This window comes from Megascapheus bottae, chromosome 31 (genome assembly GCF_031878675.1).
Source record: "Megascapheus bottae isolate mThoBot1 chromosome 31, mThoBot2.hap1, whole genome shotgun sequence".
In the NCBI taxonomy this organism is placed as follows: Eukaryota; Metazoa; Chordata; class Mammalia; order Rodentia; family Geomyidae; genus Megascapheus; species Megascapheus bottae.
The window spans coordinates 1695254-1717001 of NC_143539.1; the positions used below are offsets into that span (position 1 = coordinate 1695254).

A 21748-nucleotide genomic window follows, 5' to 3' on the forward strand; every position below is an offset into this window, starting at 1 on the left:
CACACACACACACACACACACACACAGTCAGACTAAAGGAGGATCCCTTGAAACCAATGATGGAGTTTCCCTGAACATTTAAAACATGAAAACTGCGTATCAAGACAGATTCCAGGAATTGGACACATGGGGTCTTGGGTCTTGGTGGTGGTGGTGGTGGTGTTTGTTTTGGCTTTGGGGTTGTTTTCTAAGGCAAAGAGGGGCCCAGGGGGTGGGGGAGGATGAACAAATGAAGTTCTCGGGTTCAGCAGATGCTCTATGGAAAATGAACTACGCAATTATGGTCAGTTATGGGAGGGCGAAACTGAGAGACAGCAGAGGAAGGGGTGAGAGTGCCCCAAAGCAGAAATGTACTCATTTCCTCTTTGTCTAATGTTCATGTAACAATAAATTTGCATGTTTTCCTAAAAAAGGAAGTTACATCATAAAACTTAACAGTGAGATCAGTAATATCAAAAAACAAAAGTAATAAAAATCTGCAAGCTCACCACTTCCTAAGTGTCTGGCTACTGTCCACGAACCACAAAACTCCATTCCTATCCTCGTCTGTCTCCACTTCTGCCTCACTCGTGGACACAACAAGAAACCCGAGCCCCATATCCACGTGGGGACATGACCCACTCCACAGGGAGTGGATGGTCCCCGCAATCCTATCTTTGGTCTCCCTGTCGCCACCCAATTTACAAAAAAAAAAGAAAGAAAAAGTAAAAGAAAAAATCTGGTGCTGGGAAAGGGGTGAGGTTATTTGTTCGTTTGTTTATGTTTGTGTGCCAGTCCCAGGGATTGAACTCAAGGTCTTGGCACTGACTTTTTTGCTCAAGGCTGTACTCTACCACTTCATCCACAGCTCCGCTTCTGGCTTTTGGTGGCTAACTGGGGAGAAGAGCCACATGGAGGGGGGGTGTGGCTTAGAGGCAGAGTGCTCGCCTAGCATGCATGAAGCTGGGTTTAATTCCTTAGAGTCACATAGCCAGAAAAGGCCAGAATTATCGTTGTGGCTCCAATGGATAGAGTGCTAGCCTTGAGCATAAGAAGCGCAGGGACAGAGCCTGGGCCCTGAGTTCAAGCTCCAGGACTAGCAACAAATAAATTAATGAAATAACCACATGGATTTTCCTGCCTATGCTCATTTAATCCTGCTGTCAGATCTTAACTCCCTAGTAGCTGGGATAGTAGGTATGAGCCACTGGCACCAGGGTTTCTTAAATTTTTTTTCTTCTTTTCTCTTTCTTTCTTTTTCTGGTCAATTGTGGGGCTTGAACTCAGAGCCTGGGCACTGTCTCTGAGCTCTTTTGCTCGAGGCTAGTCGTGCTGTACCACTTTAAGCCACAGCACTACTTCAAGTTTATTTGCGTGGTTAATTGAAATAAGAGTCTCGTGGCTCACGCCTGTAATCCTAGCTACTCAGGAGGCTGAGATCTGAGGATCGAAGTTCAAAGGCCAGCCGGCATGAAAGTCCTTGAGACTCTTCTCTCCAATTAACCACCAGAAAACTGGAAGTGGTGTGGTGGCTCAAAGTGATTGAGTGCTAGCCTTGAGCTGAAGATCTTAGGGACAGCTCCCAGGCCCAGAGTTCAAGCCCCACAATTGACAAAAATACAAAAAGATCTCATGGGGACTTTTCTGTCCCTACTGGCTTCAAACAGCCATCCTCAGATCTCAACCTCCTGAGTAGCTAGGATGGCAGGTATAAGCCACTGGTGCCAGGTTTTCTTTCTACATTTATTACCATTAATTAGTTGCATGAGGGCATTTTACCTTAGCCTGTTCATCCATGCACCAGAGGCATCTTGACCAGACACCTCCTTGGCTGGCTCTCCCCTCTCTAGGGCGCCTTCTCTGCTCTTGGGTGCCCTCTGCAGGCAGAGCGAACTACAGCCCTCACCCCCTGGCCTTGCGTTTCCTAGGGATCTTGGAGACTAGGGGTTTCAGGGAATCTACGAATCTGTGAATCGGGTGGGGATCTGGAAAGAACGGCCTGGCCTAACTCTAGCTCAGCCATTCCTCACAGGCTCCTCTGGGAGTCCACGGCCCGAGCAGTCAGAGCTCCCACAAGTTCTGTGGAATCTGAGACCTTTCCCAGTCCTGAGCAGGCCTCGCCCTAAGGATTCCCCGCTCACTGGAGTTCCAGATAGTGACGCACAACAGCGGGGCGGGGACAGAGGGGTTCCCCAGAAGTTGGGGTCTCTTCCTCCTCCTCCTGCTCCTTCCTCCTCCTCCTCCTCCTCCTCCTCCTCCTCCTCCTCTTCCTTTCTCCTTTCTCCCCTGCCTCCCTGGAAAAACCCAGGGTCTACGCATCTGACTCAGTTCATGAAGAATCCAAGTCAGGACACATGGAGCGGCAGGGAGAAAGACTGAGACCACAAACCAACCTCAGCAAGCTGGGCACCACCGGCTCACACCTGTCACCCCAGCCACGCAGGAGGCCGACCCTTGTAGATCATAGTTCCAAGCCAATCTGAACAGGAGCATCCACAAGACGATCTCCAATAAATCACCAAAAAGCCAGAAGTAGAGCTGTGACTTAAACAGTCGAGCACCAGGCTTCAGTGAATACACCTAAGGAACAGCACCCAGGCTCTGAGTTCAAGCCCCAGGATAGACACCAAATACCTACAAATCAGAAAGTGCTGCAGAATAGACTCTGTCCCTCAGCCCACTCAATCTTCGTGGATTGGCACACCATTTTCTTCCCTGCTCCACCATCCACCCCACCCTTTACTCTCAAGTCAACCACAATCGCCTCCTCCTCCTCCGGGCAGACGCCCTAGCTTAGCAGGGTTGGAGCATTGCCGCCCTGGTGTGGGGTCCTCTGTTTACACAGCTGCCTCCTCCATCTCAGCTGGGCAGGGCCCAGCTGAGTCACCCCTGTGAACCTGGCATCACCCAGTCCAGCTGGGGAGACGCGCCCACCGTGAATAAACGTGTTTCCCCTGCTGCTCTCCATTCTGGCCTTCTCTCCCCCACCTCTGCCCTGTGTCCTATGAGCCATGGGCTCCGCTCTTCTCCTGAAGGCTGACATGTCAAGAAAGCCCCTGGGTGTCCAGGGCCCAGACACGCAGTCCACACTGCGGGGAGGGTTCTGGGAGGGGTGATATGGGGTCTCCGCCAGGAGGGGAGAGCACTGGCTTCAGATCTCTATGGCCAGTTCTCATCTTTGCTGCTTCAGGCCCAGGTCACCTATTGCTGCTAGGAATTCTGGGAGACTGGACTCCTGGTCTGAGAGGCCCGACTGCTGGATGCAGAGCGAAGCCTGGGGCCTGGACCCTCGAGTATCGGTCTCTCTTGCTCAGGCAGGCTCTGGTTTTAGAAACATCTGGTTTTATACAGCTGCTCCGCCCGAGCGGGGCAGCCAAATGCCCCGTTTCTGGGTGGAGCCTGCCCTGTCCCCGCCCACCGGCCTCTCTCTGAGGATCCTTCACCCTCCAGACACAGCCGAACACCACACAGTCCAGGCTCCAGGCCCAGCCTGGCCCACCCTGCGGGTGGGCAATGCCCAGCAAGACTTGGCCCCATGGGGCTTTTATCCCTGATGGCCCCGCTCAAGTGATGGCCCAACCTGGCCCTGGCCACTGTTCCCGCCTGGCAGGGGAAACCCAGGGCGTGAGGATTTGGCTGTGTGAGGAAGGAACTCCAGCACTGGCTGGAAGAGACAGAACAGAAATCCATGCAATGCACAGTGTGACTCATAGTCAGAGAAGTTGTACAGAATCACAGGCGAGAACATAGCCACTGAGGGGCCAGAGGCAGACAGGCAGACAAGTCAACAGAGACAGACAGACAGATGGGCAGACAGATGGACAGCAGGGTGGGTGGATGGATAGATGGATGGATGGGTAGATACATGATTGCTACATAGAAAGATAGGCAGGCACAGTGGCTCACGCCTGTCATCCTAGCTACTCAGGAGGCTGAGATCTGAGGATCACGGTTCAAAGTCAACTCACGAACGCAAACTCCATGGGATTCTTATCTCCAGTTGACCACCAGAAGACAGGAAGTGGTGCTGTGTATCAAGTGATCGAGCACTAGCCTTGAGCTGAAGAGCTCAGGGACAGTGTCCAGGCCCCGAATTCAAGCCCCACAATCAACAAAAAAGAAAGAAAAAGAAAAATACACAGAAAGAAAGTAATGGGGAAACATACGAGAAAGATGAGAAATCCAGAGTATCACACAGTGAGCAAGTCAGTGAGAATGAGAAATGAGGAGACAGACACAAACCCAGAGAGCAGCAGGGAGGGGAGGGGACGGGAGGAAAAGATTCCAGTGAACAGAATCTGGAGAGCCAGAGTCCCAGATGTGAAGAAGGGCGAGCTGCCCAGGTTCTGGGTGTTCACAATAAGAACGTGTAGAACCATAGTCTCTGATAAAAAAAAAAAATTCCCTCCTGGGAAAGAAGGCTGTGGAAGAGAAGCATTTGTCTCTGGTCTTCTGGCCCCGAGAAGCCAGAGACCCGATGTCCCAGGCCCTGAGCCCTTTCCTATCCTCCCACTGACTCCGTTTCCCCATGCGTCAGTACACAGACAGCCCAGGTCATTCCCTGTAAGTGGCTGACCAATGAATGAATCAGTCCCAGGTCTAGACCTCACCTCTCCACTCCAGACACTGGCACATACATATGCTCACGCGTGTACATGCTTGCGTGCGCGCGCACACACACACACACATACACACACACACACACAGCAGTCTGGCACCACATAGACAGACCTTCACTCCTGGTGAAGCATACACAGACACGTGTATGCTTTTCGCTGTGTCTGAGCCATGTTCCCAAGGGCCCAACCCCAGACTCAGATTGTGGGGACAGGAGTAGGGGGGAGATGCAGTGTGGGGGTGAGGGAGGAAGGAGAGAAAAGGGGAGGGGAAGAGATGGGGCAGGTGGGATGGGGGAAGAGATGGGACAAAAGGTAGGGGAAGAGATCAGGACAGAAAGAAACACAGAGATACAGAAAAAGGGAAACCAACGTGGAGGTGAGGGGGAGGAGAAATAGGGGACTGGGAGAAAGAAGGAGCTGGGGCAAAGGCAAGATGAGCAGACTCCCCAGACCCAAGCAAGAAGGGAGAAAGGGGGAGACAGAGGAGGGGCTGGGAGGAGTGGGGAGGGTGGGGAGGAGGCCATCTGAGTGGGGGAAGGGGCAATGGCGGGAAGCGGGTGGAGCTGCTGGCCTGTCTGACCTCAGAGCTGCTGGCCGGGCTTCTCCTGACGTCACCTTCCCGTCATCTCCCATCACCTCTCCTCCACCCCCACCCACCCGTGCTGGTCTTCAAATGACCCTGCCAGAGCCGCACAGGGCAGAGACTGCAGTCCAAGCTGACTCCCAGAGAGGGAGAGGATCCCGTCGGACCACAGCCATGAGACAGGTGTGTGGGCATGTGGTGTGTGTGTGTGTGTGTGTGTGTGTGTGTGTGTGTGTGCATACAGGGAACGGCCCCTGACCTGGGATCGTGTGTGTGGGGAATGGTGTGTGAGTGTGTACACACTTGCACAGCAGCACACACATGTGAAGTTGCTCAGGTCTGTGTTGCTGCGCAGGTTTAGTTCGCTATGTGTCTGGTAAGGTCTGGGAGCCCCAGAAACGGAAGAGAAAGGCAAGATAATGAAAGAACAGGCAATGCGTGAGCCAGGCAGAGTGAGAAAGAGTCTGCGTCACATGAATCTGACTTTCCATTTCATCTGTTCTACAAATGTGGGATTGAACCAAGTAAAATTGCTGAGATCCAGCTGCACTTGGCCTGGGAGAAAAATAGTTATTATACATAACTCAGTTTTATCTGAACAGCTTAACTCTGTGTGTGTGTGTGTGTGTGTGTGTGTGTGTGTGTGTGTGTGTGCCCACGTGCTGTCTCTAGGGTTTCTTGAACTCAAGGCCTGGGTACTGTCTCTGAACTTCTGTGCTCCAGGTTAGTGCTGTACCACTTGAGCCACATTTTGGTGGTTCACTGGAGAAAAGGGCTCATGGGCTTTCCTGCCTGGCCTGACTTTGAACCATGACACTTAGAGCCTCCTGAATAGCCAGGATGACAGGTGAGCTAGTGGTGCCTGATCTGTTTCTTCTGAAAGCTCCTGGTCTGTCCCTTAGTCCCAGAGTCCATGTGCCCATGTAAGGTGTGTGTGTGTGTTCTCTGTGTCTCTCTCTCTCTCTCTGTGTCTCTGTCTCTGTCTCTGTCTGTCTCTGTCTCTCTCTCTGTCTCTCTCTGTCTCTCTCTCTGTCTCTCTCTGTCTGTCTCTCTCTGTCTCTGTCTGTCTCTCTCTCTCTCTCTGTCTCTCTCTCTCCCTGTCTCTCTCTCTCTCTGTCTCTCTCTCTGTCTCTCTCTCTCTCTCTCTCTCTCTCTCTCTCTCTCTCTCTCTCTCTCTCTCTCTCTCTCTCTCTCTCTCTCTCTCTCTCTCTCTCTCTCTCCCCTTTCTGCTGCCAAAGGGTGGTGTCTCATTTATCTGCAGTCCACCTGGGCAGCACCGGTGTGTGTGGCAGTGGTATAGATATCACAGGAGCCTGGGGTCACCTCACAGAACTGTCAGAATGTCCCTTGTCATGTGTACTTATGTGTGTGTGTGTGTGTGTGTGTGTGTGTGTGTGTGTGTGTGTGTGTGTGTGTAGGTAAAAGTCTCTGTTTGCTGCTTCAATGTCAACTCTCCAATTCCCTCCCTGCCACCTCCAGGAGCTAGAGCAGGGACTGGTATGAGGCAAAAAGTTAGGGGAAGAAGATTCTAGATGAAAAAATAATAATAATAATTGTTACTGAGCAAGTAAAATTTCTACCTCCAACTGGGCCTCCTGTTCCAGGATGGAGACCCAGCTGCTTAACAAACCAGGCCCAGGAATTCAGGGTCAGCTTGGACAAAAGTAGTTTGTTGCGGTTGTTTAAACTGGGTGCCAGAGATTCACACCTGTCCTCCTGGCTTCTCCAGAGGCTGAGAGCCCAGGATCACTGTTTGAAGCCAGCCCAGGCAGGAAAATCCATGAAACTCTTCTCTCCAATGAGCCAAAAAGCTGGAAAAAGAGCTGTGCCGTGGCTCAAGTGGCAGGGCGCCAGCAGTGAGCAGGAAAGCTCAGCAAGGGCACCCAGACCCTGGAGTTCAAGCCCCAGCCCCAGCACATACACAGGTGCACGTGTGACACACACACACACACACACACACACACACACACACACACACTGGAGGAGGATGGCAGAGGGGGCTCATCCTTCCCCTTGTCTGTTCTCTGCAGGACTTGCCCAAGCCCACGGGGGCCGTGCGCTCCTTCCCGGGCCTGGTCCGCCGCGTGCTGACCGTGGCCTTTGCCCTGCTCGTCCTGGGCCTCATAACGTGGGCCTACGCGGCGGGCGTGCCCCTGGCCTCGGACCGCCACGGCCTCCTGGCCTTCGGCGTCTACGGCGCCTTCCTGTGCGCGCACCTGGTGGCGCAGAGCGTCTTCGCCTTCCTGGAACACCGGCGCGCGGCGGCCCGGGCGCGGCAGGCCCCGGGCTGGCCGCGGGGCCCCGGGAGCCGGGTGCCCAGCGTGGCGCTGACCATCTCGGCCTACCAGGAGGACCCGGCCTACCTGCGCCAGTGCCTGGCGTCGGCGCGCGCCCTGCACTACCCGCGCTCGCGGCTGCGCGTGGTCATGGTGGTGGACGGGAACCGCGCCGAGGACCTCTACATGCTGGACATGTTCCGCCAGGCCTTCGCCGACGAGGACCCCGCCACCTTCGTGTGGGACGGCAACTACCACCAGCCCTGGGAGCCCGCCGCCGCCGCGCCCGGCCCCGCTGTCGGGCCCTACCGGGAGGTGGAGGCCGAGGACCCCGGGAGGCTGGCGGTGGAGGCCCTGGTGCGGACGCACCGGTGCGTGTGCGTGGCGCAGCGCTGGGGCGGCAAGCGCGAGGTCATGTACACGGCCTTCAAGGCGCTGGGCGACTCGGTGGACTACGTGCAGGTGGGTGCACTGGGAGGGGGCCGCGCCCGCCCGCCACCACACCCACTGCCACGGGACAGGGGCGGGCCGGCCGTCCAGAGGGAGACTGTCCCGGCTCCATCCGACCCATGTTCCTGTGCATCCCCCTCTGGCCTCTCCATCCGCTCCGAGTAGCCTAAGCTTATTTAATTGGTGAGGAGCACTGGCTCCCGCCGGTAATCCCAGCTGCCCAGGAGGCAGGGGTTAGACCTACATCCTGGTGCAGGCTGAGGGTATCCAGAGGCTCTTTAAAGCAATGTCTTCAAGGCTCACCCGTGGCCTGGCATGCAGGCCTTAGAAACTGTTTCTGGAGGGGGCCCGGGAACGTGGCCTAGTGATAGAATGCACAAACCCTGGGTTCAATTCCTACCTACCACATACATGGAAAAAGCCAGAAGTGGTGCTGTGGCTCAAGTGGTAGAGCCTTGAGAAAGTGTAAGGACAGTGCCCAGGCCCTGAGTTCAAGCCCAGGACTGGCAATAAATGAATTATATACATATGGCTTCTTGCTGGGTACTGGGGGCCCACACCTGTCATCCTAGCTACTCAAAAGGCTGAGAACTGAGGATCACTGTTTGAAGCCAGCCTAGGCAGAAAAGTCCATAAACCTCTTCTAAGCCAGGAGTGGAGCTGTGGCTCAAAGTGGTAGAGTGCTAACCTTGAACGCAAAAGCTCAGGGACAAGTGACCAAGCCCTGGGTTCAAGCACCCATGACCAACAAAAAAGAAAGAAGAGAAAAGAAAGGAGAGAGGGAAGGAGGGAGGAAGGAAGGAAGGAAGGAAGGAAGGAAGGAAGGAAGGAAGGAAGGAAGGAAGGAAGGAAGGACTGCATGAAAAGTAAGGAAAGCAGACAGCGTGAAGAATGGGCCTGGCAAGCTGGAAACCTTGAGTTCCAACACGCCCTCCCGCCACACGCCCACCTTCCGAGCACCTGCTGGTGTGGGCCTGGTCACATTCTGCCTCTTGCCCTGTGCCCATCTTCCTGGCGTTCACGGGCTGACGTGGGCCCGGTCTGCTTCCGGCCCCTCCTGCCACAGGTGTGCGACTCAGACACGAGACTGGACCCCCTGGCCCTGCTGGAGCTGGTGCGGGTGCTGGATGAGGACCCCCGAGTGGGAGCCGTCGGGGGAGACGTGCGTATCCTCAACCCCCTGGACTCCTGGGTCAGCTTCCTGAGCAGCCTGCGGTACTGGGTGGCCTTCAACGTGGAGCGGGCGTGCCAGAGCTACTTCCGCTGCGTGTCCTGCATCAGCGGGCCCCTGGGTGAGCTGGGGGCTGGGGAAGGCTGGGGAGGTGGGGTGGCAATGGGTGGGTGGGGTCTGGAAGTCACAGGAGGACGGGACAGGCTGGGGACATCCATGGCGAAGGTTGAGCTTGGACCCCCATCCGCCTAGGCCTGTACAGGAACAGTCTTCTACAGCAGTTCCTGGAGGCGTGGTACAACCAGAAGTTCTTGGGTACCCACTGCACCTTCGGAGACGACCGGCATCTCACCAACCGAATGCTCAGCATGGGCTATGCCACCAAGTAAGCCAGGGGAGGCCTCTGGGGGAGGCCAGTGAGGGAATGTGTGTTTGAGCTGTATGTTAATGCTATACACGGGGGACATGGAGCAGAATGAATGGTTCTGGGATTGATTAGTGATGTCTGCCACAGTCACAGGAAGGGACCCAGCCACTCCCTGGAGAGTTTCTCCCGCAGAGTCAGCCCTAGGTTGTAATTGGGACCAGGGTTGCACCTCACTGCTGGGCCAGCCAATAGCAGTAAACACAGTTGTATTAGTAATATATTAGTAATGCTGTCAGGAATATATGCTATTAATGATGTCTGTAGTTAGTGGTGTTTAGTCATGGTGTGATGAACCAGAGCCGGGCTTTTCATCCTCATGCAGTCCTCACTTCATGTTTAGGAGCGCTGATGCTTAAGAGCTTTTTGTTTTTTATTATTATTTATTTATTTTTGCCTGTCCTGGGGCAAGAACTCAGGGCCTAAGCACTGTCCTTGGGCTTTCCTCAAGACTAGAGCTCTACAACTTGAGCCACAGCAACACTTCCAGCTTTTTCTATGTATGTAGGACTGAGAAATAGAACCTAAGTCTTCATGCATGCTAGGCAAGTACTCTACCACTAGGCCAAACTCCCGGCCCCAAACTATTTTTATATGAGGAAATAGATACCCAGAGTGGTTTAAAAAATAAAAAAAAAAAAACCCACAAAACCTGGGCTGGGGGACTCAAGTGGTAGAGTGCCTACATAGCAAACAAAAGGCCCTGAGTTCAAACCCCAGCACTGTTTAAAAAAGGAAAAAAAACCAGGCATGGCGACTCACACCTGTCATCCCCGCTATTTAGGAGGCAGAGATCAGGAAGATGGGCAACCAGAGGCCAAAATGGACAAAAAGGTAGAAAGACCCCAGCGTAGCAGATAAGCCAGGTGTGGCACAGTCCTGCAATCCCTGGGCTTGCAAGGCTGGAAGCTGAGGTCGGGAGGATCAGGGTTCAAAGCTAGCCTGGGCAGGAAAGGCCCCCAGGCTCTAATTCCCATCAGAAAGCCAGAGCAGAGCTGTAGCTCCAGGGGCAGAGGACCAGCTCTGAGTGGTAAACGCTCCGAGACAGGGCCTGGGCCCTAAGTTCAAAGCCCAGGATGGGCACGCACAGAATTAAGGGGTGGAGTGGGGTGGGTGGGGGTGCTGGCCAGTGGGCTGAGGCCCTGCCTCTCCTCCCCACCCACCCCCCAGGTACACGGCCCGTGCCCGCTGCTACTCAGAGACACCATCCTCCTTCCTGCGCTGGCTCAGCCAGCAGACGCGCTGGTCCAAGTCCTACTTCCGCGAGTGGCTGTACAACGCGTTGTGGTGGCACCGGCACCACGCGTGGATGACCTATGAGGCGGTGGTCTCGGGCCTCTTCCCCTTCTTCGTGGCGGCCACGGTGCTGCGGCTGTTCTACGCGGGACGCCCGTGGGCGCTGCTGTGGGTGCTGCTGTGCGTGCAGGCCGTGGCCCTGGCCAAGGCCGCCTTCGCCGCCTGGCTGCGCGGCCACCCGCGCATGCTGCTGCTGTCCCTCTACGCGCCGCTCTACATGGGCGGCCTGCTGCCTGCCAAGTTCCTGGCGCTGCTCACCATGAACCAGAGCGGCTGGGGCACCTCGGGCCGGAGGAAGCTGGCCGCCAACTATGTGCCCCTGGCCCCACTGATCCTCTGGGCCGGGCTGCTGCTGGGTGGCCTGCTCCGCAGTGTGGTCCAGGAGGCCCGGGCCGACTGGAGTGGCCCCGATCGGGCAGCCGAGGCCCGGCACCTGGCCGCTGGGGCAGGGGCCTATGCCGGCTACTGGGCCGTCATGCTGACCCTGTACTGGGTGTGGGTGCGGAGGCTGTGCCGGCGGCGGGCAGGAGGCTACCGAGTTCAGGTGTGAGGCTCCATGCTCGGGTCTTCCACGCAGGACCTCTGGTGAGGGGCAGGGAGGACTCCCCGGGCCTCAGTTTACCTCCTCTGTGAAGGGAGGGGACCCGGACTGCTGAGGGGCTAGGACTCGTGGATCTCCAGGGAGGGGTATTTATTATTCGGGGTGTTGGGATTTAGGATGGGGGAGGGAGGGCCCTACTTCCTCCCTGTTCTCATTCCATCTCTGTACTGTGATTAGGATGTAATAAAGTTTATTTATTTTTCTTCTGAGTGTAATCTCTCGTTTTGTTTAGAATGTAGGCAACTGCATGCAAGTAGTCTGCAATGACCCACCTCTCTCTCTCTCTCTACCCCCCCCCCCATATCCCTTTCTCCCTGCCCTCTCCCTCCCTCTCAGCTAGCAGTACTGGGTTTGAACTTGGAGCTTTAGATTCCTAAGCAGGTACTCTACCACATCGCCAGACCTTTTCACTTCGTTTTCTTTTTCCAGGTAGTTTTGAAACTCTTGTCAGGTTCTGCCTCATCCTGAGGTCCTCCCAGCCCTGCCTCCTGTACAGACTCCTGCACAGACACAGGCCACCATGTCTTTCCCAGGCTGGCTTTGAATGGAGACATTCCTGGCACCCACCTTCCAGGTGCTTGAGCCATCCTACTGAGCTTGTTGTGGTTTTAATTTGTACTAATGGTATGGATTCCTGCCCTCTCCCCCCCCCCAAAAAAGAGAGAAAACAACAACAAGGATCCAGAGCTGAAATATAATACTATTTTATTTTAGGGACGGAGACAAGAGGATGAGGGACCAATACCTTGCTAGTAGCCACTGAAATACCACCAACAGAACATCCTAGGGAGACAACAAAGCTCGGGTGGGCACATGGTTGGGGCACGGCAGAGGTCGTGGAATTTGGAATGCAGGAGTCTAAAGGTGGACCCCAAGACCTGAGGGAGGAGCAGGGGCCTGGACCCCAAGGCCTGAGGGAGGAGGCTGGGGCCTGGACCCCAAGGCCTGAGGGAGGAGGCAGGGTCTGGACCCCAGGACCTGAGGGAGGAGGCTGGGGCCTGGACCCCAAGGCCTGAGGGAGGAGGCTGGGGTCTGGACCCCAGGACCTGAGGGAGGAGGCTGGGGCCTGGACCCCAAGGCCTGAGGGAGGAGGCTGGGGTCTGGACCCCAGGACCTGAGGGAGGAGGCTGGGGCCTGGACCCCAGGACCTGAGGGAGGAGGCTGGGGCCTGGACCCCAAGGCCTGAGGGAGGAGGCTGGGGTCTGGACCCCAGGACCTGAGGGAGGAGGCGGGGTCTGGACCCCAAGGCCTGAGGGAGGAGGCGGGGTCTGGACCCCCGGGCCTGAGGGAGGAGGCTGGGGCCTGGACCCCAAGGCCTGAGGGAGGAGGCGGGGTCTGGACCCCAGGACCTGAGGGAGGAGGCTGGGGCCTGGACCCCAAGGCCTGAGGGAGGAGGCGGGGTCTGGACCCCAGGACCTGAGGGAGGAGGCGGGGTCTGGACCCCAAGGCCTGAGGGAGGAGGCGGGGTCTGGACCCCCGGGCCTGAGGGAGGAGGCGGGGTCTGCACTCTGGGTCTGGACCCCAGGGTCTGGAGGAAGAGGCTGGGGACGGGGATCAGGACACCCACTCACCACACCAGCACGGTCAGGGCGGCGGCCATGGCGGCCATGGCCATGGCCAGCAGGCACAGGTCGGCCCACGTCAGGTCCCAGGGGTGGTGGGTCAATAGCTGTCCCAGGCTGGGCTTCACGGGCTCCACCGCTTCCGGCTCCTTCCGCGCCCAGCGCACCACTTCCCGGAAGGTGACCTGGAGCTCGGTCTCCTGGCGCGGGGTGGGCCCAGTGACTGCGCGGCGGGCGCGGGCGTCAGCCAGGCCGGCCCCGCCTCGCCCGCCTCGCCCCGGCCCGCCCCGGCCCCGCCGCACCGTTCAGGAAGAAGTAGAGCCGCGCCACGGGGAGCACGACGTGCTTGATCAGGCAGGAATAGGTCCCCCCATGGATGGGCTTCACCGGGCGGATCCGCGCCACGAGCCCTCGGGCCTCCGGCAGCAGGCGGAAGTAGGACATGCTCTGCGTGCGGAGCTGCGGGACCGGGGGGCTGAGGGACGACGGGGCTGAAGCGGCTGCGCGCCCCGGAGGGGGACCCAGCGCCGAGCCGCGCGGCGCCCGCCGGCCCCGCCCCGGCCACGCCCTCACCCGGGCCACGCCCCCGCCCCGGCGCCGCCTAGCGGGCTTTGCCAGAATTACTCAGAATCTCGGCGTCCCAGCCCGGCTGTCTTCCGAGATACAGGGACCTCCGCGGGCAGAAAGCCCGAGCAGACCCCCAGACCCCCTTCCTCCATTAATAAAGCCTCTGTCTGGCCACACCCCTAATCCTGACTCCGCCCCCTGCATCCTGTAGGCTGGCCGACGCCCTAATCCCTCCAAGTATTACTAAACCCTGACTCCGCCCCCTTGCCCCCAGCACCCTCCCCAGGCTGCTATTGGCTGGGAGGTCTCCAGGCCCCGCCCCATGCACCAAAGCCCATCTGGCCCCGCCCACGGGTCCCCCATTGGCTGGGAGGCACCTAGGCCCCGCCCCCGTGGGTTACTAAAGCCTGTCCAGCCCCGCCCGACTCACACCTACTGGGCTAAACTTCCAGGAATAGGTGATCTCTTCCTTAGGCAGCGGGAAGTTCACAACGCAAGGAAACAGAGCCTGGCCCCCTTGGTGGACCGACACATCCTGAACTGGAGACAATGGGTGTCTCCCGCAGGGCCCACCTCTCCTGACACAGCTCCCTCTGCTCCGGAACCCCCAGCCCTACCCCTCACCTGGACAGTTCAGCGGGAGCTTGCAGACATAGGAATAGCACCCATAGCAGGTGAAAGTCCGAGTTAACTCCTGGACCCCTGCAGGTGAGCACAAAGCTCTGGACTTGCTCCCGGGGCCCCATCAGGTGGCGCTCCTGTCTAAGGCCAGCCAGGCCTCCAGGCCTCCTGTATGGCCCCTTCTGTGCCCCCTAAGGTCAGCTATCCTGGTCCCTCGAGCCAGGTGGAAGCGCCCTCCCCAACTTAAATCCCACATTTCAACTCCCTCCCAGATGCTGAGTTTGTGATAAAGTTCTTACCACATGGAGGGGTGCAGGCGTGGGCTGTAGAGAGAGGAAAGGAAACTGGGGTGGGGAACCTACCTTATGCACCCCCAGAAGATGGTAGAGACCCTGACATCTTCCCTAAAGGGGGCCAGGCCAGATGCACAGTGGTCCACCCCAAGGCCAGGCTTGGGCCTGCTGCTGGCCACCTGAGGGTTGCTACAGAAGGGACCAGGTGCCTGAGTGAGGGCCAGTACTACCACGCACTGCACACTGCATCCAGGGGACATAGCCTAAAGGTCCCAGGGTGTAATTAGGAGAAAAGTTGGGGCAAGGTTCGTGGGCACACTGTGGAAAGGCCCAAGTGGAGAGGACACGGTTCTGAGCTTCCAGGGCTAGCCAGAGGCAGTGGGACAGGAAACGTTGAGTCAAAAGGGGCTAGGCCCAGAGTGATCTAAGCTGCAACAGGCATCCCCACCAAGGGGTTGGCTTCGAGATCCAGACAGAGCTTGGACTGAGGTCTCCGGTCTGGGGTTTGCGGAGATGGGCCCTTGAGTTTTACCTCTCTTAAGCTGTAGAATGATCATCTTCTGTTTTTCTGCAGCACGACGAAATGCTACATCATAGGGGCCTAGAGGGCAAAGCCAGGCCTTTGTAGAAATGTGTGGTCATGGTGTCGGTCCCTCTCCCCTCCATGTGTCTCTCCATCCTAGGCCTGTGCTCCCACCCACGCTGCCACCAGGAAGGCTCCAATCCTCCTTCCCCTTCCTCCCAAGTCTGTCTCGGATGGACAGAAACACACTCCACATTTCCTTGCTGTGGACTGAAGGCATGCTGAAGGCATGGCTCAGGTGGTAAGAGTGCCTGTTTAGCAAGCAAGCACCAGTCCCCAAGTTCAAGGCATAGGATTGCCATGAATAAATACATAAAACAAAAATATCTATTTCTAGAAGACTAGCTAAGCAATTACCTTGTTGAGCCACCATTTGGCTCATGTCTATACTCCTAGCTACTCAAGAGGCTGAGGATTGTGGTTCAAAGCCAGCCGAGGCAGGAAAGTCTGTAGGACTCTCATCTCCAATTAACCACACCAAAAAAAACCCCAAGTGGAGCTGTGGTTCAAATGGTAGGGCATTAGGCTTGAGTGAAAAAGCTAAAGGTCAGAGCACAGGCCCTGAGTTCAAGCCCTAGTATCAGAATACACACACACACACACACACACACACACACACACACACACACACACACACACATACCTTGTTGGTAATGACCACAATCCTCATCAAGGCTTATTATGCCCTCCACAGGCTAGCCTGCTTTCCTCTTACTCTCTGTTCCATCCCTCTGTCCACTTCCCTGTCCCTTAAGGAACCCCCACATTTGCTGGGTGCCAGTGGCTCACAACTGTAATCCTATTCAGGAGGCTGAGATCTGAGGATCGGGGTTCAAAGCCAGCCCAGGTAGAAAAGTCCATGAGACTCTTATCTCCAATTAACCACCAGAAAACTGGAAGTGGAGCTGTAGAGCAAAGTGGTAGAGTGCTAAGCTAACCTTGAATGAAAAAGCTCAAGGACAACACCCAGACCCTGAGTTCAAGCCCTATGACCAACAGAGAGTGGGGGGGAGGAGGAAGGGAAGGGAGGGGAAGGAAGGGGAAGGGAGGGGAGGGAAGGGAAGGGAAGGAAGGCCTTTGCACATGCTAGCTGTGATTTCTAGCACATCTCCCCGCCTCCCCATCTCACATCTTTAGTGTCATATGCTTCAGGATTTTGTCTCTACAATGTACAATCTAATCAAGTGCCTTTTTATCTCTCATGCTTGGCTCTCTCATCAGTGTGTTATACATGCACCTGTGTGCTAATCACTTAAGTCATCTCTTAAATAAATATGTCTTCCTTTAAAGCTGGGTCCTCAGAAACCCAGGGAGGGCCCCCAAGTCTTAGAAAGAGCTCAGTAAGTATGTGTAGAATGAATTCCAGAGTGCAACTGGAAGTGGAGCCCAAAAGCCATGGCCTACAGCCCAACTCTAGTCCTTAGATGTGTTGTATTTGGCTTGGCTAGTGTAGGTTTTTTAATTTTTGTAATGAACTGGTTGCCAACATATAAAATTTGGGAAAGTCATATAAAACATTTGACATCTCTTAAAGTTTTTGGAAAAAGCCGTTACTGGGAGACCACATTTCCTTTAGGCAGCAATTAGCTGAAGCTCAGTGGCAGCTACGCCCTTTGAACTGAACGAGCTCCATCCCTTACTCAACCACAGCTACTTTATCTGTTCCACATTCCTTCTTTTAGGACCTCTATCTTTGCCAGTTTGGGTTCTGCCCAAATACCCCGGGGCCTTTGCACATGTTGGCTTCTGTTTCCACAGCACATCTAGCTTGCAGACAGAAGGTATTCTGGCACTTTCTGGGGGGACTCTGCAGAGAACATGAATGGCTGGACGGCTCTTGTGGTCAAGATGGCTTTAGAAGTCAGACACCAGGCAAGGAGTTAAGAGCTGACTTGTACACTTTCTCCTTTCTGCCACTGCCACCAAATTCATGTGTTGGAATTCCTAACCCTCCAAGTCCAAGATGATGACTGTATTTGCAGAGAGGGCTCATGAAGGGGTGATTAAGTTAAAATGAGGTCACTTGGGTGGGTCCCAGGGCAGTATGCAAGGACTGAGAGAAGCCTGCTGGAAGGCAGAGGGAAGCCGGCCATCAACAGACCCAGTAAGAAGGCCACACCCCTGTCCATCCTGCCACTGTGATCTTGAACTTCTCCGGCTCCACAATTTCTACAGGCAGTGCCCGTGAGCTGCCTGTTAACTCCAAATATCGTAACTGGATGTTGGTTTCCTGCGGGGAGCGCGGCCTTCTCTCTCCTAGCTAAGAGATTTCAGGGTGGGGCTTTTCTTATAGTTAGTGGTGACCAAGTGACAGCCTTGGAGACAAATGGAAGGGCCATGTGAGCCACAGGAAGTGGCTTTAAGAAGAGGGTAGCTGGGTGTGGGGACACACTCCTGTAATTCCAGCCTTCCCACAGCAGAAGCAGAAGGAGCTCCAGAGCTCTCAAGGCCAGTCTGGGCCATCTCACTGATCGTTTGGCCAGCAGCCCGAACTTGGTTTCTTGTTGCTGGGGTTTGAATCCAGAACTTCTCATTCGCTAGGCACGTGGTCTACCGCTCGAGCCATTCCACCAGCCCCCTTTCGTGTTATTTCAGAGGCAGAGTCTCACATTATGTTCCACCTAGTCTAGACTGCTATAAAGATGAAATGGACTGCTGGGCACTGGTGGCTAACTCAAGAGGCTGAGATCTGAGGATTGCAGTTCAAAGCCCGCCCAGGCACAAAAGTCTGTGAGACCCTTATCTCCAATGAATCAACAGAAAACCAGAAGTGGTTGTGTGGCTCAAAATGGTAGAGCACTAATCTTGAGCAGAAAAACTCAGGGGCAGTGTGCAGGCACTGAGTTCCAGCCCCACGACCACCACCACCACCACCACCAACAACAACAACAACAACAAAAATTGAAGTGGATTTCTAGTTCTAGTAAACTGAAACCTAAGGAAGTATTTCCAAACAGGACCAAAGGCACAAGAGAACCATGAGCAAGTGCAGAAGCCTGTTGTAAAATCTCGCCAGGAGTCACCATCTACTACATACAAGCTCGAAAGGTTTCAGAACATCTGGGTTCAAGTCCTGGTCCTTCCTCAACCCTGAGGAATCCATTCCAAGCCCTCATCCTAAGGGGCCTTGGCCAAGTGACTTAAGCTTCCTGATTTCCTCATTCCTAAGGCAGGACAACAGAGTGGGCCTCCCAGCGCTGTGGGGACAGAGGATTCAACACATGCATTCTAACCATCCAAGACTGAGAATGCCACAGTTGAATGGCACAGTTGCCTTTTTGGTTTGGTTGCAAGGCTTGAACTCAGGCCCTAGGTGCTGTCCCTGAGCCTTTCTGCTCAAGGCATTCTACCATTTTGAGCCACAGTGCCACTTTCAGCTTTCAGTGGTTAACTGGAGATAAAAGAGTCTCACAGACTTTTCTGCCTAGGCTGGATTTGAATCATGAACCTCAGATCTCAGCGTCCTAAGTAACCAGGATTACAGGTGTGAAGCACTGGCTTCTGCCTGGCCCAGTGTTATAAAAAGTCACAGTGAGTGGCTGGGAATGTGGCTTAGTGGTAGAGTGCTTGCCTAGCATGCATGAAGCCCTGGGTTCCATTCCTCAGTACCACATCAACAGAAAAGGCCAGAGGTGGCACTGTGGCTCAAGTGGTACAGCCCTAGCCTTGAGCAAAACAGGCTCAGGGACAGAACTCGGGCCCTGAGTTCAAGCTCTAGGATTGGCAAGAAGGAAGGAAGGAAGGAAGGAAGGAAGGAAGGAAGGAAGGAAGGAAGGAAGGAAGGAAGGAAGGAAGGAAGGAAGGAAAGGAGGGAGGGAGGGAGGGAGGGAGAGGAAGGGAAGGAAAAGAAAAAAATTTCATGGTAAGTTGCTATGAGCACCATCTGCAAATATGAGATGGGGAAACTGAGGCTAGGAAAGAGGCCCAAGGTCCCACGGCCACACCCAGCCATTCACATGGCAGAGTCTGGTTTCCTACATGTCTTAAGGACAGCTCTTACCACAAATGCTTGAGACCAGAAGTGTTTGGGGGACCATGTGCACATAGGGTAGGTAGAGAAAGGGGCTCAGGTTGATGCCTAGTACCCACCCATGTCTCCTGCACATCCACCCGGCACACCGAGGCCACCGGTGACTGATGGAGAATTTTGAGAGTTCCATCTGTATCTGACTGATACCAGGCAGAGGTCACAGGGAACCACGGTTGTGTCCCACTATCCCCCCACAGCTTTACAGAGATATCTATCACCTGCAACCACCAGGAAGCAACAGCTGGGGGGAGAGGGCTGTGCCAGCTCCTAAGTCCCTCCCCCATCAGTCCCCATCCATCTCTGCACAGGAAGTCATCCATCTCTCCCTCCCTGGTAAGTGCCCCTTTCGCCTACCCGGAAGTTGCTCATCTCACCTACCTCAAAGTTATCTATATTTCCTACCTGGAAGTCATTCATCTCTCCCTCTAGAAGCTATACTCCTCCCCCTCCCCCTCCCCCTCCAAATCCATATGGTCCAGGCCTTCTCCAAATACCTCCTACATCTGGGCATAGAACTGACCAGTAGACACAGCCCTGTCCACACACTGGGCAGGGTAGGGGGGACAAGGGAGGAGGCAGTCACACCTTCCATCCTCTCTGCATCTTCAAAATCTAGGTCCTGGGGCTCAGACCTCATCTCAGCCCCCCTGGACCACTGTCCCCTTACTGTCGGGGGCTTTCTCTTTGGTTTTCCCACATTACCCTGTTCCCACAGGCTGCCAGGGGGTGTCATGTGAAAAGAAGCTAAGTATCATCCCGATTCTGTGTAAAAATCCTTCCCGGTGCCCCCATGTCAAAAGATGAGGGTATTTAGAGGGTGCAACACAGCTGCTCCCACAGGGTGCTTAGAGATCTGTACAGCCGTGGCATCTGGGAAAGAAATGTCCATGTGGGTATTTTCACAGATGGACTGGTGAGAAACAGGGAAGGCCCAGCCATCTTCATTGTAACCAACTCTCACCAGATTGCAACACACTCTGAAGGAAGACCTTCACTGTAACATCTGAGGAGATTGTAACAAACTCTCCAGAGATCCTGTTATACACTTATCCCTTGCGGTCCTCCCTATCACTCTGCATCTGCCTCTCTGACTTCATCTCCACTATGGTCTCCCTCATGTCAGGGTCTTGCTCTCACTCTTCCCTCCTCAGGAGAACTCATCTCAGATTATCTGGCTCTCATCACCCCACCCAAGTCTTTACTCAACTGGATTTTTTTTCATTGACACCTCTGACCAACCAACCACCATCAACTCCATTCTCTTCTGTTATTCTCCCACATGCAATGACAAAGTAATGACTTCATGCATACTGGCTGAGCCTCCTGTTTCCGGATATAAGTAACCAGAAGGTAGGCAGTTTACGCCTTACCTTCTCTGGGCCTCCATGCTGCTCCTTCACTAGGCCACTAAGGTCCCCAGAGGGCCTTCTTAAAACCCAGAGCAGACCTGCCCTTCCCCTATTGCCGCTCGTCCCAGATCTTTTCAAAAAACCCCTGTGATGGGGCTGGGGGGGTGAGGGGGGGAGACTGTCCCATTTGGCAGATGGGTAAGTGGAGGCCAGGTGATGGGTAGGCACCAATCTCTACCTCATAGCACAGGTCTCCTTAGCCTGACCTCAGCATACTTCGGACTCTGGGTTATTTCTATGCCTCCTTCGGCTCCTCGCCACCATCTGTGACCCCATCTGGGATCCACCTAAGACCCCTTGTGCCCTGAGAACACCCACCTTCAGTTCTCAGTCTCGTCCCTTCAGGTCATTGTCTGAAACAGGGGTCCTCTATTCATCTGTCCCAAGTCCTGGGAGGCTCCAAACCCAAACTCCACAAAGCACTCACCCTTGGCAAGACCTTGCTGCTGGAGAGAGTTTGTCATCTGCATGAACGTGTCGTGCAGGCGGTTTCGCTCATTGTAATCTGTGGACCAGTGAAAGGCAGGGCGGCTGGGCAGATGGCTGGGCACAGCGCAGACATCCTACAGCTCTGACCGTGGCCTCCGAGTCTCCATCGCCCTCTTTCTGGTCTCTGTCCCCAATCTAAGTCTCCTTCTTCAGGTGTCTTCCCTTTCTACCTCCATTTCGTTCCACGTCTCTTAACTCAGCCTCTCCCCCGTGTCTCTCTGTGCTTCTGCATCCATCCATGGGTCCGTCCGTCCATCTGTCCGTCTCTATCTCTCTGAGTTTCTCCAGGTCTGCCCAGCCCCTCCCTAGGGCCCTGAGCCCTCACCAAATTCCAAGATTGAAAGCTTCTTGAAGGCTAGCTGGTAGTTTTCCAGGCACTGGTTCACCTTCAGGCTGTCCTTCCACCCCACAAAAGAGTGGCAGACGCGGAGGCGCGCAACACGGGTGGTGAAGCAGAAGAGACAGGCCTGCGTGGATGCCCAGAAGACCAGCAGGGCCAGGAGGACAGAGGCCACAGCACTTACCCAGGCCACCAGGGCCATCTCGGAGCTCCCGAGGTCTGGTGGAGAAGCTGGCGACCTTTGTGAGGTCACGTAGCAGCGTGGGGGAGGGGCTGGCAGCCCAAGGTCAGAGGTTAGGTTTCAGATGGGGGGGTTCACATGTCAGGCTCTGTGCAGAGGAACGTTGTCAGGGGTCACCAGCCTACCTAGGTATGCAGCTGAGCCAGGCGCCAGGCTCCCAAGATCCTCACCTGTGACCCTGGATATCTTCACAGGTTAAAGGGTCTCAGGGACT

General features: G+C 55.3%; 2 protein-coding genes across 3 annotated transcripts; one reads left to right on the forward strand and one right to left on the reverse strand.

The window, feature by feature from the left end:
* Positions 1–5336: 5336 nt before the first annotated feature.
* On the forward strand, positions 5337–11372 carry Has1 (hyaluronan synthase 1). The gene is made up of 5 exons (XM_090322000.1): positions 5337–5364; positions 7212–7919; positions 8974–9199; positions 9331–9463; positions 10673–11372. The coding sequence occupies exons 1-5, from the start codon at positions 5356–5358 to the stop codon at positions 11346–11348; spliced, it is 1752 nt and encodes a 583-aa protein (XP_090178126.1). The 5' UTR covers positions 5337–5355; the 3' UTR covers positions 11349–11372.
* A 730-nt stretch (positions 11373–12102) lies between these two features.
* Spaca6 (sperm acrosome associated 6) lies at positions 12103–21658 on the reverse strand. 2 transcript variants are annotated; one of them, XM_090321987.1, is made up of 9 exons: positions 21279–21658; positions 20892–20969; positions 14975–15043; positions 14449–14472; positions 14153–14230; positions 13965–14068; positions 13264–13420; positions 12971–13184; positions 12103–12182 (listed from the first exon to the last, which is right to left on the reverse strand). In XM_090321987.1, the coding sequence occupies exons 1-9, from the start codon at positions 21493–21495 to the stop codon at positions 12149–12151; spliced, it is 975 nt and encodes a 324-aa protein (XP_090178113.1). In that variant the 5' UTR covers positions 21496–21658; the 3' UTR covers positions 12103–12148. The 2 variants fall into 2 exon arrangements, with proteins under 2 accessions (XP_090178113.1, XP_090178114.1); XM_090321988.1 differs by lacking the exon at positions 14153–14230.
* Between the last annotated feature and the right edge of the window lie 90 nt (positions 21659–21748).